The 15,408-nt window shown below is 38.7% G+C and overlaps 1 protein-coding gene across 6 annotated transcripts in view; it reads left to right on the top strand.

Annotated features, from left to right (window-relative positions):
* Window positions 1-15,408, top strand: part of TNIK (TRAF2 and NCK interacting kinase) — a 403,269-nt gene that overhangs the window by 351,239 nt on the left and 36,622 nt on the right. For 2 of the 6 annotated variants that reach the window (XM_012732318.1, XM_012732311.1), the window contains exons 19-23: window positions 4,927-5,090; window positions 7,258-7,355; window positions 8,182-8,205; window positions 13,455-13,463; window positions 14,484-14,668. In XM_012732318.1, the coding sequence (XP_012587772.1) occupies window positions 4,927-5,090; window positions 7,258-7,355; window positions 8,182-8,205; window positions 13,455-13,463; window positions 14,484-14,668 (480 nt within the window). The remainder of the gene's footprint in view (window positions 1-4,926; window positions 5,091-7,257; window positions 7,356-8,181; window positions 8,206-13,454; window positions 13,464-14,483; window positions 14,669-15,408) is intronic. The other 4 variants (XM_004674961.2, XM_012732313.1, XM_012732327.1 and 1 more) reach the window with 2 other exon arrangements.

Here is a 15,408-nt window from a genome sequence, read left to right as displayed (position 1 = left end):
GAATTTAAGTAAAGATTTGTTCCTTTTTAAAAAATACTGTTTTAATAAATTCTAAACACTTTAATAGTTAACTTTGATTCATATGTTGTTTTAAAGCAAATTAAAATTTGATCAAACACATACATTCAGAATATGAAAAGATTTAAATTAAGCCAGAAATACCCAGTCAAAACCTGATGACTAAATGCTCAATTTCAAGAAATAATTCTCTGTCCCATCCCAAACTAGCTTTACAGCGCTTTTGTTCTTGTTGGTTGTGTCATCAAAGTACAAGGTATGTGAGTCCTGGCAGCCAGCCAGTTAATTATAGACTGGGCCCAAGTCTTTGGGCCAAAAAAAAAATCACTTTGTAATCCTAATTTTCTGTTTGGCTTTTTATATGAGATTCACATAAGTGAAATAATTGCCACATTTTCGCTTTACTGTGGCTTTACACACTAAACAGCACTGTCTACTTAGATGGCAAATATCTGAACTTAAAGTTGGCATTTAAAGAAAACTATATAAATGTTTTCAAGTATATGCACATTTAGATCTGAGTGAACCCAGTTAATTGTGAACAAGAGAAATCTGTTATTTAATGTAATTCTTCTGAAATGGATCTTCTCCCAAAGCATTTATTGCAGACCCTTTGTTCCGAGTCCAAGCCCATATTATTACATAATAAGGCAGAGAAAAATGTGAACAGTGTGTCATTTCTTAAAATACCCATATACAAAATGCACAAACAGTAAATAAAATGGAAAAAGTTTTTGTAGCATTTCCCACTTCTGTGTGTGGTTACATAGAAACTAAACACTTACTTCAGTCTTCAGCAGCAAAAATAGCAACCCTTTAAGATCAACACCTATACTGGTTTTCTTGAGTAAGGAAGATTGTGCCAGTGTGTCCCAGGTCACAGATTTACTGTCCATTAGATTCAATTAGCTTCATATAGAAAGGGGCCCTAAGCCCATCAGAGAGACATGCTCATCCTAGTTGGTTCTCTGAATGCCCATGGCATCTCTTATACCAGGACAGACGTGACCCAGGCCTTGTGCAATGTGGTAGCAGCCCCTGCCTGGTGAGCCTGTCCCTCTCCTGACCAATTACTCAGAAGCCCACCTTGGGAGAGTCATATTTTCTACAAGTTTTTTTTTTCTTAAGATTTATTTATTTATGCTTCCAGAACTAGGGTACAAGCTAGAGGTGTGATGGGTGAGAGAATTCATCAGAGACAGTGGGAAGCAAAACAGGCAAATCTACTGAAATACACTGCTGAGGGGAGCAGCAGGCAGGCAGGAAAGGTCTCCCATCCCATGTGGGTCAGCTCTGTGCCGGGAAATCGAACTCGTGCTGCAGTGGCTTTAGAGAGCTGTGTTTTACCTTTTTTAAAGATTTATTTATTTGTACATACAGAACTGGGGTACAGGCCAGAGGCTGAGGGGTGGCGAGAGGCTTCACCAGAGACAGTGGGGAGCAGAACAGGCAGATCGACGAAGTACAGAGCAGCGGGCGGGTCAGGAGAGGCTGAGAGGAGCAGCGGGCGGGTCAGGAGAGGCTGCCATGCCATGTGGATCTTCTCCAGGGAAGGTGGGAATCGAACTCATGCGGAAGTGGCTTTAGCTTCTCAGTGCTGTGCTTTAACTGCTGCGCCACCAGGGAGGGCCTCAATTGATATTTTTTAATCCAACTTTTGTACATTCTTTTCCACAAAATGTAAGCACTCCCAAGAAACCTTAGTATGTCCATCACACTTAATCTGCAGTACAGTTGGTCAGCAATATAATTTTAAGAAAAAGCATTGTTGCATTGTATTACTTATACATAAATAATTCTTGATTACTAAAAAGAAGACAATGAGGAAAATTCATTGTTTGGGAATTAAAGGAGTTGGGACTGTTGAAAAATTCAAAATATGAATTATTTCAAAAATATGATATATATATCAGTTTAGGCAATCTCTAAATCAAAAGAATTTCCAATGTGAATCCCAAGTTGATTTTAATCAATTAGATCCAATTATTTTTCACAAAAATGGTTAGAGTATAACAGAGTGTTGTAAAGACATCAAGTCGGTTCCTTCAGTTAACCAACGTTGCTTATTTAGCAACCCATGTATCGTAACATTTAAAGGGATAGATAGTATCATAAATTCTATGTTCTTATAGGATCATAATAAGTGAGGATGACAAATTTATTTACATATATGTGATATATGTAATGTATATATATATATGTGTGTGTGTATATATATATATAATGTTTTCCAGGGCCACCAGCCATGTTTTTCCAAACACAGGATTAAGAATTTTTGTAACTAGGCCAAATGTTTTTGACAAATATGTTACCACCAAGGAAGGTTCCTGTGTTTTCAAAAAGATACTTGATTTAGTTGTTGGTATAGTAGTGGACGCTTTCTGCTAAATAGACTGCAAGTGTCTTAAGGGAAGGGACTTCATTATGTCCATGTTTATTATGAGACATCAGATACCCAGAACTGTGCACACTGTACCCACTCTGTACCCCTGAAATGGACCACGCAAAATGAAAGCATAAAATTACATGCTAATATGATATCTTAACACATTAAAATCAGTACATTGGGGCCCTCCTTGGTGGTGCAACTGGTTAAAGCACAGCACTGTGAAGCTCTCTGCAGCCACTGCAGCAGGAGTTCAATCCCTGGCCAGGGAGTGACACACATGGTGTGGCAGACCTCTCCTGAATCACCCTCTGCTCCCCTCAGCAGTGTATTTCAGTAGATCTGCCTGTTCTGCTCCCCACTCTGTCTCTGGTGAATCCTCTCACCACCACCCTCAGTACCTCTGGCCTGTACCTCAGTTCTGTATGTATAAATAAAGAAATCTTTTTTAAAAATCAGTACATTGTAGCAACTTTAACAAAGTTAAAGCAAAGATAAGGAAATCCTGTTTCGGAAACTGATTTGGAAGCATGGAGGAACCACTCTTTGCTCCCTCAGTGACTGCAGGGCAGTGACTCAAGCTTTGAGTTTCAGATTTCACCAAAAGAAAAAAGGATTATGAGTTATACTTTTTTTTTTTAAAGATTTATTTATTTATTCATACAGAACTGGGGTACAGGCCAAAGGCTCAGGGGCGGTGAGAGGCTTCACCGTAGACAGAGTGGGGAGCAGAACAGGCAGATCGACGAAGTACACTGCTGAGGGGAGCAGCGGGCGGGTCAGGAGAGGTCTGGCTCGCCATGTGGTCTCCTCCGGGGCAGGCGGAAGTGGCTTCAGATTCTCAGTGCTGTGCTTTAACCCGCTGCGCCACCAGGGAGGGCCATATACTTTTTTTTTTTTTTTAAGATTTATTTGTGCATCCAGAACTGAGGTACAGGCCAGAGGTGCAGGGGCGGTGAGAGGATTCAACAAAGACAAAGTGGAGAGCAGAACAGGCCAACTGATGAAGTACACTACTGAGGGGAACAGTGGCGGGTCAGGAGAGGTCTGTGGTACCACATGGGTCTCCTCTGGGGCAGGGATTGAACTCATGCTGAAGTGGCTTTAGCTTCTTAGTGCTATGCTTTAACCCGCTGCGCCACCAGGGAGGGTGCAAATTTTAAAAGAAGAGCTTTGTAGAAACTTTGAGAATGCTCCTTATTTTATAAAACCATGAAAACCCCTGCAGTTACCTTCTACCACTAAGGCTTAGATGCCTTTTGTTATGGCACAGCAGGCTGCTACCTGAAAGTGGTCAGCTGACCCCTCCATGCTACGTGTTGCCCAAAATGTGTTGGAAATTCCTTGGGTGTTTCTATCTCAAATGCTTGAGCCAGTGACTGTTATAGACCTGAGTAAGTGAATAAATACCATTGTTGGGGGGGGGGCAGTAAAGTTATGATGACAAATAATACAGTGCACTTTTATAAACAGTGGGCTACTGGCAAACTGATTTGTTCTTGAGTAGCCTTTTATAATAATTATTTTCAAATGCACTTCCTTTTGATAGCCAAAGTATATAAAGACTTCTTGCAAAAAGTAAATTAAGTGTGGTTGCCACTAACTATATGAGAGAAGACTTTGATGAACTAATTCACAGAAGATAAATTATAAATGGCAAATAAGCCACGATAAAAATTATTCCACCTCAGTAGTGATTTGTTAAACCTTCACTAAAACAATAGCATAAAAATTTTCACAAAAGGACAAACTGCCCATAATGAAGCTTAGTAAGAATTCAATGAACTGGATCCCTTTATACACTTCAGTGAAAACTAGTAATATCTTTATACATTCCCATACACACATAGGCATACACACACACAGTTTATGCTGAGAATTCCAACTCCAGGAAACTGAGGTGTGATTACATGGCGGGGGGGGCAGTATTTTGTGTTATTTTGTATTGAAAGCACCACAGTATCCAACAACAGAGGACTGGTTAGACTAATATCTGTGTAGTAGACTCGTCTCAGCCATGCTCGTTTTCAGACGCATGAGAAACTGCTCACAATGCAATAAGAAGAGAGAAAAAGCAAGATGCAAAACTGAATATGAAGTATGCTTCCATATATGCAGAAGAGAAAAGACAAGATACCAAAGAGTAAAACAATTGAATCTCTAGCTCTAGAGAATGCATGTGTTGCGTCCTTATTTTTATCTTTTAATATACTTCAAGTTTTTTGCAATGAGCACAGGAAGAAATTTTTAAAAGAAAATTTCCTTTGAAGATTCAGCTTTTCAGAACTAATGCCTTTTGTGTGATAGCCCATGAATTCAGCCCTTCTAGTTTGGGTATCTGGCTCCCAGATTTCCACAGAGCCAAGGAAGGAGGTATGATTGGTATTTGTATTAACCCCTTCATGCAAGATCATGGATCGCTGTCTTTACTCAAGGACACTGGGGGTGGAGCTGGACTATGCCGGTGTCTGCCAACAGTTTGTTCTCAAGAGTGGAGTCACTGTGTCCTGCTGTCCTTGCAGCAACCCTGATCTCCGGAGAACTGAGCCCATCCTGGAGAGCCCCTTGCAGAGGACAAGCAGTGGCAGTTCCTCCAGCTCCAGCACTCCCAGCTCTCAGCCCAGCTCCCAGGGAGGTTCTCAGCCTGGATCACAAGCGGGGTCCAGTGAACGGACCAGAGTTCGAGGTACAGTTTTCCCCTCCCATTCCCTTGCAACATTCCCTGCAGAGGAGTCCCCTGGGTGGAGAATCAGGTCACTTCCTGCCATCTGTAACTGCTGCTCCTGGGGTGGGTACCAGGTAATGCTAGGGAGCCCCTTAACTGCCATCAACCCCTATCTCCTTAGTAGAATGGTTCTTCAGCATCAGGTACATGTATTATATCACAGTGTGGACTAAATTCTTTCTAATCACAGATACCAGGGTTTTCCAGGGACATCATGAGCTATTGTTCCTATTGAAAATACAACCACCATCCACCTAGATTTCCATATCATTTGATTGCTTGATGAGTTTCATGTACCCCCATTACCTCACCCCCTTGTGCCAATAGTTACTTCTCATATTCTGAACATAGGTCCTGTCACCATGCATTCTTCAAATTAGAATTTAATACAGACTAATATGGAATACATATACACTGGAGGACAAAAAATGTATTTGACTTGCAGGCCGATCATGAATCTGAGGCATCTGGGTGGAGGAGAGATCAAAATAGGGTGGGGAACAGGGGACGGTGGTGACCACTGATCACGGATGCTGTGATGGTGGGAGAACTAAGGAACTACACCTGAGAGGAAAAATCAAATACTGTCCAAAAATTAACAAAGGTGTAAGGTGATTAAGAAATATGTTTGATGCTTCTGATTATTCCTAGTAGGGAGGTAAAAATCTGTGACTCTGTCCTTCTAATTCCAGTCATTGATCATTGTTTAGTTTTCATTAGTTGAGGAAACTTGTGAAAACCATTAATATGTCCATCTAATTATACTTAACAACTCATTATTCCTGGCTAGTCAGAATTTACTAGTTCTGACAAACTTCTTCAAAAGATAATGGTGCTTCCAAGTGGCAAAGACCAAGACCTTTTAAAGAGTAATTTGATAAATATTAGCACACTTACAAATTATCTGTCCTAACAAAATCACCAAGCTTTAATTATTAACCTCTTCATTAGATAAAACCATATTTTGTCTCTTAATTTCCTTTAAAATTTTTAAATCTATAAAGTCACTGTCCATCTTGATTCAGAGCTTGGCAACTGATGTGCACTGCTGGCCAAGCTCTGAATCAAGATGTCGGAGTCGGAGTGGCGACTGGTCTGTCCCCCTGTATTCACTCTTCTGACATCATTGGCACAGTCCACATCTATGTATGCTTTTGTTGCCTTGACCCAATGCATAAAATTTCTGAATTTAGAAAACTGCCATTCCCTTAACTTTTTTTCTCTTCATAAGCAACTCCTTACAGTGAATACTAAAGAAAACCAAACTTAGGAGTGTCATTTTACTTTGCTGATGTGGTTCAATTAATAATTCTTACTGTTGTCCCCAATTTTCTTGGTTAAAAGCACCGTATGCCCTGGTATGTGCTTTAAAGCCCTCTTTAAGACAAAATTGAATCTTTTCCACCCTAAGTGGCTTCTCACCTCTAAACTCAAATTTGGAGTGATGTGCCTCCTTTTACCCTTGCTCAGAATCTTTAAAGAGACTCTTCTTTATTATTCTTTTCCAGCTGCCACTTCACTCTCTTTCCTTAAAGGGCCCAAACAACATGTCCACTCCACTTAAAGGTCATCCCACAAAGTAAAATAAGTTTCCTTTTTTCCCCAAAAAAAAATTCCATCAAAATTATTTATCATAATGGGTAAGTAGTAAAAGAAAATATCAAACATAGAATTATAAGTTAGTTTAGCATAATCAAAACTAGGACTTGAAAAATCACACCAAATCCAAGCGTGGTCTGTAATTTCAGCACAACCTTAGGCCAGTTGTACTATCCACATCTGTGTTCAATTGCAAGACAGGAAAATAGTGCCGCATCATTGAGCTAGAATGAGAACACAACGAGACGTTGACAAAAAAGCCATTGGCTCTACTAGTACCCAGTTAATTTATGCCCTGTTGATGATGGTGGTGGTGCTTGCTGGTTTTTCTTATTTTGAACTGGTGACTTTCAGACTCCTGGCCTGATTTTGTTTGGCTGAACAATCACTACCTTTTCTCAGATTTGTGAAGTATTTGTCTAAGTGGGTGATGTCTCCTCCGAGTCACCTATATGACTCACCACAGAACTCCAGAATTTGAGCCAACACAGTTATTGTTATTTCTCAGCCTTCTGTTTTTCCCCTCTAGCCAACAGTAAGTCAGAAGGATCACCTGTGCTTCCCCATGAGCCTTCCAAGGTGAAACCAGAAGAATCCAGGGATATTACCCGGCCCAGTCGACCAGCTGTGAGTGTTTTTCTCTCAAAGTGGTTTGAATGAGTACTTTCCCAGAGAACATACAGGATAAGGTAGTTGAGGATATAAACTCATAATAGTGAATGAAAATTATTGAGATTAATAAAAACAAGATGCTGGTGGCATCCAGAAGGAAGTCATACCTTAGGAGAGAACTGACAGGATTGCCTCTCTGTCCTTAGGTGTTTTTTTTTTTTTTGCTGAGTGTTCACACTTTAGAGAACAAAACAAGAAAAGAAATAGTTCATATCATTCCTTAAGTTCTACTCAGCAGCTTTGGCAAAAAGATGTTGAAACTTTTTGGACTAGAGACAACATAGGCACTTTCCATGGGTTTTGCTTTTCAGTTTTGCCATTTAGCCATTATTATTTTTCATGTGCATTAATGTTACAACTTTTCTGTTATTTTCATGACTCTAGAACTAAGTTTCCTGGACTAAAATGTGATAAGCATGGAACCTAACCATTTTACCATCTTGATATAACAAGTGCCAAATAGCCTTAAAGAAAGAAATAAGAGCAACTGGGGGCTGAATATTGAAGCTTGGGGATTAATTTGGGATGAATTGCTACCTGCATGCTTTATTTAAATTTGTAGAGACTTTTCTATAAAATGATTGTGAAATCTTTTTGGTTTGTGTTATTTACCTTTTACCAAAGTATTTCTATATATTACATGTAATAATGAAGGGATTTGCATGATGGGGTTGAAGTTCTCTTGTGTACTAACAATTCTCATTTTGTGTCTTACCTGCTGCCTTCCTTCTGGCTTTCACCCTTCCGTGGATTCTTCTGGATTGGGCTCTTCTTATTGCAGAGCTATAAGAAAGCTATAGATGAGGTTAGTATTACCTTTTCATAGTCGTGCTTTCACAAGATGTAAATATAAAACTGATATTCTGATGTTGACCTTCAGAAAGGGGGCCAATTGGATCATAGATTTAAATTTGCCCAGAGTGACTTGCTTGGGAGGAGAGCTCCTTCAACAAAAGCCAACCAGACCCTCAGATATCTGTGTAAAGCTTCTGAGCTCTTCCTTCTAAGCCAGAACATCACAGCTCTAGTGTTCCAGTCTGGCACAAGAGAAACATGAGTGCTTTTTACTGGAACAATTTCTTGTTCCGGTATCTTTCCACAGAAAAGCTTCAGCTCTTCTCCTGTACTTGCCAGCTTGCTGGGGGAATGATGCTCAGTGGCTTTTACTAACAAAGAAAAGAGACATCTAGGACACTCCAGATTTATAGTGTGTGATTTGTGAACAAGGAGTTACTGGATATTGTTAGATTAATTTTGTGGAACATTAACTACAGCATCAGCAGCAACATCAACTTTAGTTAATGAATCCTAGCGAGTTAAGTGACTTTACTTCCTTATCTGTGGAGACATTTTTCCATTAGAAAAATATATGGCTTTGTCAATCGTAGGTATCTTGCTAAGAAGGATGACTGCCTTACTGCTGTTTGTCAGGCCTGCATGAATTCAGCCTAGTGGAGGTTTTTTAAAGAGCCAGGCCTTCAAATAGTCCTAATTGCATGGAACTTGAAGATGACCATGATGGCTTTAAGGCTGTAGCTCTGCTGAGCACCATTTTTGTAAAATGATATGGAAAAAGCACTGGCTTTCAGTTGAACAGGCTGCATTCAAATTCTGGATCCCTCAGTCAATAATGACTGGGACCTGGCTTGTAATTTCTCTGGGTCAGAATTTCCTTATCTGTACAATGGGAATAAAAATCTGCTCATCATTGTTGGGGATCACTCATGATCATGGGTGCAGAGCATTTCATGAAGTATGGAATGCTGCATAAAGCTGAGAGGTGGTCCTCATTGTTAAGGGTTAGATGCCAGGAAGATATAGGACAATTTTGGTGGGAAAGCATATTTCTATGCAACTGATTTTATCAAAAAGCCTCAATTTTTCAGAATGTGACTGCCTCACTTTCAGCTTGATTTGAGAAGTTGTTGTCGTAGTGAAGGGGTTATTGCTTACAAAAGAATAAAACTTTATAAGTTTACAGTGTGTGGATGGCATTTATAGAAAGGAAAAAAGGGGAATGTTTCAACTGTTCTGTGCCTCAACCTTGCTCTTTTCCCTCATAATAGTGTAGAAAGGGATTATCATAGTTTTTTACCAATTCTCTCCCAGATAGTTGAGAAGGGGAATGATGCTTGGGTGTTATGGCTGCCAGTAAAAGGGCTGCATAGGGGAACAGTTCAGGGAAGAAATCTCATTAACTCAGAAGCTCACTGTCATGACGGACATGTATTTCATCCGGGTAATCTTGGTTGGGCATTTATGGTTTTAATAAATAGCTTAATTAATTTTGGTATACTGCAGCACATTGGACAAGAATGAGAGGGTGAGATAGAAGTGTAATTCTAAGCAATTGAGAGATGTGAACTGAAAACCAAACTCTATGGTCATGTGTTTTTGGAAAATGCCTTCTATGGAATTCTGAAAACCCACCCCTTGAGTACCACTGATCTAAATCAATAATAATACATGATTACTTGTTTCTGCTTAAACCAGTGTTTCTAACTGGGACAATTCCTTTGTCCCCTCCTTTTAGGAACATTTGACAAAGGCTCAAGACACTTTGGTTGCCACAACTTGAGCTGGGAAGCAGTGCTATTGGCATCTTATAGGGAGAGCAGAGTTGCTGCTACTCAACCCAATATAAAGTATTATTATCTGGACTCAAATGATGATAATGCCACAGTTGAAACACTTTGAATTAAGCCTTTTTCCCATCTCCATCCCTGTTTTGATATGGCTTCCTTCTCTAGTGGCTGTTTTACCATTTCCTTAGCATGAGATGAAAAGTCTTAACACTTTTGAAAGCATGATACTGACTAGTGTAATGGGGCAATCCCCTTTTCCTTCTCACTTCTTGACTGGCAAATAATAAAATTAATATAAAAAAATAACTTAATTGCATACATTCAGGGAATATATATAGGGATGAGTCAAAAGAGAGTTAGTCAAAATCAGGATATTTGCCATTCTCTAGGAAGTAGCATTTGGAACTTCACAGAGAAGGCAGGCAGTGTATAGAAAGACGAAGAAGAGCACACGCTTAGGAAACAAATGTTTTCTGAGCCATGCAGACAACATTGGGACATTTAATAAATTCAGAGGAAATTTAATAAATTCAGCTAAGTTTCTTCCTGTCTACTGAACCTAGTTTTTACTGTGTTGTCGTTATCTAGGATGATAGCTCTTTTCCTGGAAAAAAATCTTCTCTCTAAATTCTTTAGAGAGGAGAGCAAAGGTCATGAACTCTTTTTCTGGATATTTGAGGCCTTGATTATTTCTGCTCAAAATAATCTGCATGCCAAAGCAGAATATCTAGAGGTACCCAGCATATCTATCAGGTAGGGAAAAAAATCAATCTGAATAAGTTTCTCTCAATGCAGTATGTTTTTCTAACAGAATATGAGACTGTACAGAGTATCTGTGATTATTTAATACAACCTTAGGAAAAAATGTTCTTTTGATTGTAGCAGAATTGAATCTATAGCAGGAAGACTAGCTATATGTAACAAACACTGACTTACCACTAGTTTTTCATCAGTTGGTAGGAATCATAAAAGTCGTAGAGCCACATCTATAAAGTGGACAGATTTTGAGCAATACTAGTAGTCCAAATCCCTTTTATTTTAAAAGATTTATTTATTTAAGCATATATAACTGGGGGTACAGGCCAGAAGTGTGGAGGGTGAAAGGAGTCACCAGAGACAGAGTAGGGAGCAGAACACGCAGATCAACTGAAATGCATTGCTGAGGGGAGTAGTGGGTGGGCCAGAGAGGTCTGCCACGCTATGTGGATCACCTCCCTGGCCGGGGATCGAACTTGTGCTTCAGTGACTGTGGACAGACTCTTAGTACTGTGCTTTAACCCATTGCGCCACCAGGGAGGGCTGCAAAATCCCTTTTACCTCAGGTGAGGTTACTGAAATTCAATGAGTTTCCCAATGTTCTATCTTTAGGTTCCTAAAAAAAAAGAGAAAAATATTTTAATATGTAAAAACCAGCTTAAAATTTTAATAATTCAAAAACTTGAACTAAAATTTGAGTAAACTGTTCTGTGTCTAAAAAGAGATCTAAAAGAAGACCTACTTCTGTGAGGTATTCATAAACTTTTTAAATGAAAAATTATACCTAATTGATTCTGAAAAGTGTTACACCAAAGAAACCTTCAGGTAAGAGCCTCTGAAACTATTTTAACATTTACTCCTTACCATTTTACCATATATATACATACATATATATATATATATATGTATGTATATATATATTAGCTATACCTTTTCAATTATTTTCACATTAAATTGCACTATTTACTCTTTTTTGAATTTTTTTTTAACTCCAGGCTTGAGACAGCCAGCCAACAGATTACCATAAAAAATTTTTTATGAGGGAAATATGTGGTTTTATCAGAAAATTAAATGTATGAAAATGGATCTGAGCCCAGTGGTATCAATTTAGATCATGTCTATTTTCTATAACTTTGCTATTGTGAATTTTTCCAGAGTGTAAGAATAAGGAGCAAAAACCTTCCTCTAAACACAGACTATTGGCAATGGAAGATTAATTTTCTTTGACTGGGGATATTACTTCTGCGTTGCTCATTATTAATACCTTGGGATTTTCATGTATGACTCATCCTCCATACTGTTACCAATTAATCATAAAAACAATTTGTAATTATTTCGAATGTTTCAAGAAAGATCTTTTGAATAATGCAGAAACAAAAAATTCTAATTAAAAGTGAAATTATAAAGCAGGTCAGAACTTTAAATTGTTCATAAATACCATGTTTAGGAAAAAATAGCAGGTCATTTTAACAAATTAGAGTTTTTTTAAGTCTGTCGGCTTTGGACCAGCTAAATATTTCTAAATAGCTTTGATTTTTTTTTTTAATTTCCTTCATCTTATTTTGAAATGTCAGCGATAAGCAGACAAACCATGGGGAAATGTACTATTAATCTAAATAAATCATAGCTAATATTATATTATTCAGAATTATTGATATTAGAATAACCTATTTTAAACCATATTCTCTCTTTAAATTACATTGACTTTTTAATAAGTAAACTTTTAAATTTAGTTTTGTTCTTTGATGAGATTTAACATCCTAATATACACAGGACAAGATACAAAATAAATTAATCGACTTTGTTATTTTACTGATTTGTAAGATTATAATGTGCTTTTCCGTTCATAGCCTTAAGTACCTAGACTCTTTTTTCCAGTGTGCTCAAGTGTAGCATCCCTGTCACTTTCTTCTAAATTTAATTAAGCTAAATATTGGTAGTTGTGGCAAGGAAATAAAAAGGCAAAACTAAAATCTGGGTATTAGCTTTTCTGTTTTGACCCATTGCCAAAAAACCAAGTTAATTTGCCTAGCATTCTATCTAGTTGGTAATTTTTCTCTTCTTTAATGGCATACTTCAGATTTTAACACCATTGAGTCTTTTAAATACAATTCTATTTCATTTTCATGGATGGGGCAGAAATACACTGAGATGGAGGCCACACATGTTCATGTGCACATGTGTAAACGAAGCATGTTTGTGTGGAAAATGCACAATTTGAATTTTTAGAAACTTCCTTTTTCCAAGGGCTTCAATTCAAATGATTTCAACACAAAAATCTAAAGTCATGATTGCTTTTGCTTTGAATTCCATGAAGTTAGAAAGAAATGATGATTTCAGTTAGCAGCATGAATTTCCTCACTTCCTAGATGAATTAAAGCACCAGAAGCATTTCCTCTAGTCTTAACCACGGTGTAGTAAATTAACATGATGATTTGTTTTCTTCTCAAAAGAAAATTATAATTTAATCACACACAGTTATCAATTTTCCTTCTAACAAATTAGGCAAGATTATCAAATGAATCATTTAGGTCACCTAGATTGCTCCAAATTCTGCAGCAGCTGAATTGGACAAATACATTTCTGGATTGAAATAAAGAGAGAATATGGCCACAAGAAACTGTGGGATTTAGTATTTTTCAATAAGTTTCTTTCTCCCTAATCCCCTGTCTCTCACTGAATGCTCTGATTCCCACATGGGTCACTAATATAGGGCGAAATGGTAAGACTGATGTCCAATTGCTTTTTCCTCATTTGCATGCTGCGTGCCATAGGCAGTTTAACCCATGCAAATTAGAGCAGCCACGCTTTTGCAGAACTGCTTCCCTCTGCATTGCTCTGAAAGCATGTACAATAAAAGATAGCCAGACACCAGCACACTGCCTGCAATATGCCTGGTGATTAATACCACATCATCACATCCATAAGGCTGAAGGTTTCATCATACTCATGGAAAACTGAGAAATGATCTCTTCCTCTTGGTGTTTGCATATTCATTTCTGTATTATTCACCAGGGTTTCTGCCAGATGACTGCAATTTAAAGCTAAAAAAAAAAAAAAAAAAAAAAAGTAAAGAAGCACCTATCATTCTGGAAGAGAACTCTTTTTTTCTTTCTATTTATCTTGTTGTTGTTCCTCTTGATTAACTCAGCTCTGTGGCTCTGTATTTCAGTGGCACTAGGATTTGGGGCGGGCCATTTTTTGATGTGGTGCCTCTGCTCTCCAGGGGATGATGACACACCAAATGAGTCATTGTAGTGTCTGGAACCTTGGGAATTGCTCTGTTCGGTAACTGATGCTAGATTTTGGTACAGTAGCAATCGTAAGGGGGAAAGGCCATGACTGTGGGTTGGGCAGGAATCCCAAAATACGGGGAAACAATTGCTAATCCCATGCATTTTCCCATTAACCCTGAGGGTGACCAACCTCACCTTCCCAAAGAACAATGAGAAGCCATGTCTGCATATATGTGTACACACAGTGTGCATGCACATATATGCACATGTATATTCGGAACTGAACAGTCTCAGTCTAGCAATTGGTTTTTGAACAAAGTTTAAATTTATTTCATCTTTCTTTTCTACAAACATCGTTTTCTTAGCTCCATGCAGTAACTATGTTTGTAACAGTTCTATATTGAGCTTTTTCTATTGTTGCTTAAGCTGGAGCACTGACTTGCTGAGAGATGTAGCTTCAGTCATCTCTACGGTTTATCCAGGCTGAACAAACTTTTCTTTTGTAGGATCTGACGGCATTGGCCAAAGAATTAAGAGAACTCCGGATTGAAGAAACAAACCGCCCGCTAAAGAAGGTGACTGATTACTCCTCTTCCAGTGAGGAATCAGAAAGTAGTGATGAAGAGGAGGAAGATGGAGAGAGCGAGACCCAAGATGGCACAGTGGCTGTCAGTGACATACCCAGGCTGATGTAAGGGGACTGCTTTTTATTTATTTATTATTATTATTATTTTTTTTTTGCATAGAAGAACTGGAGTGTAGGCAAGCGGTGCGCGGGATGAGAGGGTTCACCAGAGACTGAGCGGGGTGTAGAGCAGCTGGATCTACTGAAATACACTGCTGCGGGGAGCAGCTGGTGAGACAAGAGAGACAAAAGAGGTCTCCTGCACCATGTGGGTCAGCTCCTTGGCCCAGGATTGAACTCAGGCCTCAGGGGTGATAATGCTGAGGCTTAAACCCTAGGTCACCAGGGGGACCCCTGAGGACTGCTTTTTAAATGTAGGCCAGGAGGGGCTAGTCTCCAAAACAGGAGGACAAGAAAGGTCAAGTAAAGATAATATCATCTGTGGCTCTCTAATTGGGTCAGTTGAGTTCTTAACTAAATCATAGTTTTATAATCACCTCTCTCCATGGTCACCCATAATATAGAGCATGTCTAGGAGTGCATTTGTTTTATCTAAGTACTGTTGCTAGGTGCCTGTCCCTGCGCTGACAGTCTTGGCATCCTGGGGAACACAATATTGACAGCCAGACGGTTGGCATGTGCCTTTCCCCTAGAAATGAGTGAAATTATGTGCAATGACATTTAGAGATTAAAATTAGCAACATGAGCTATATATTTCATCACCACCACTGTTGCCAAATAAGGAGAGATGTATGCAGCAGTGTTGGTTAGTATCCCATCAAAAGAGTCAGGAGTCAAACTTGTGG

Source organism: Condylura cristata, unplaced genomic scaffold, assembly GCF_000260355.1.
Source record: "Condylura cristata isolate star-nosed mole 26May11 unplaced genomic scaffold, ConCri1.0 scaffold00003, whole genome shotgun sequence".
NCBI lineage: Eukaryota > Metazoa > Chordata > Mammalia > Eulipotyphla > Talpidae > Condylura > Condylura cristata.
This window is presented reverse-complemented; position numbering and strand designations above follow the sequence as displayed.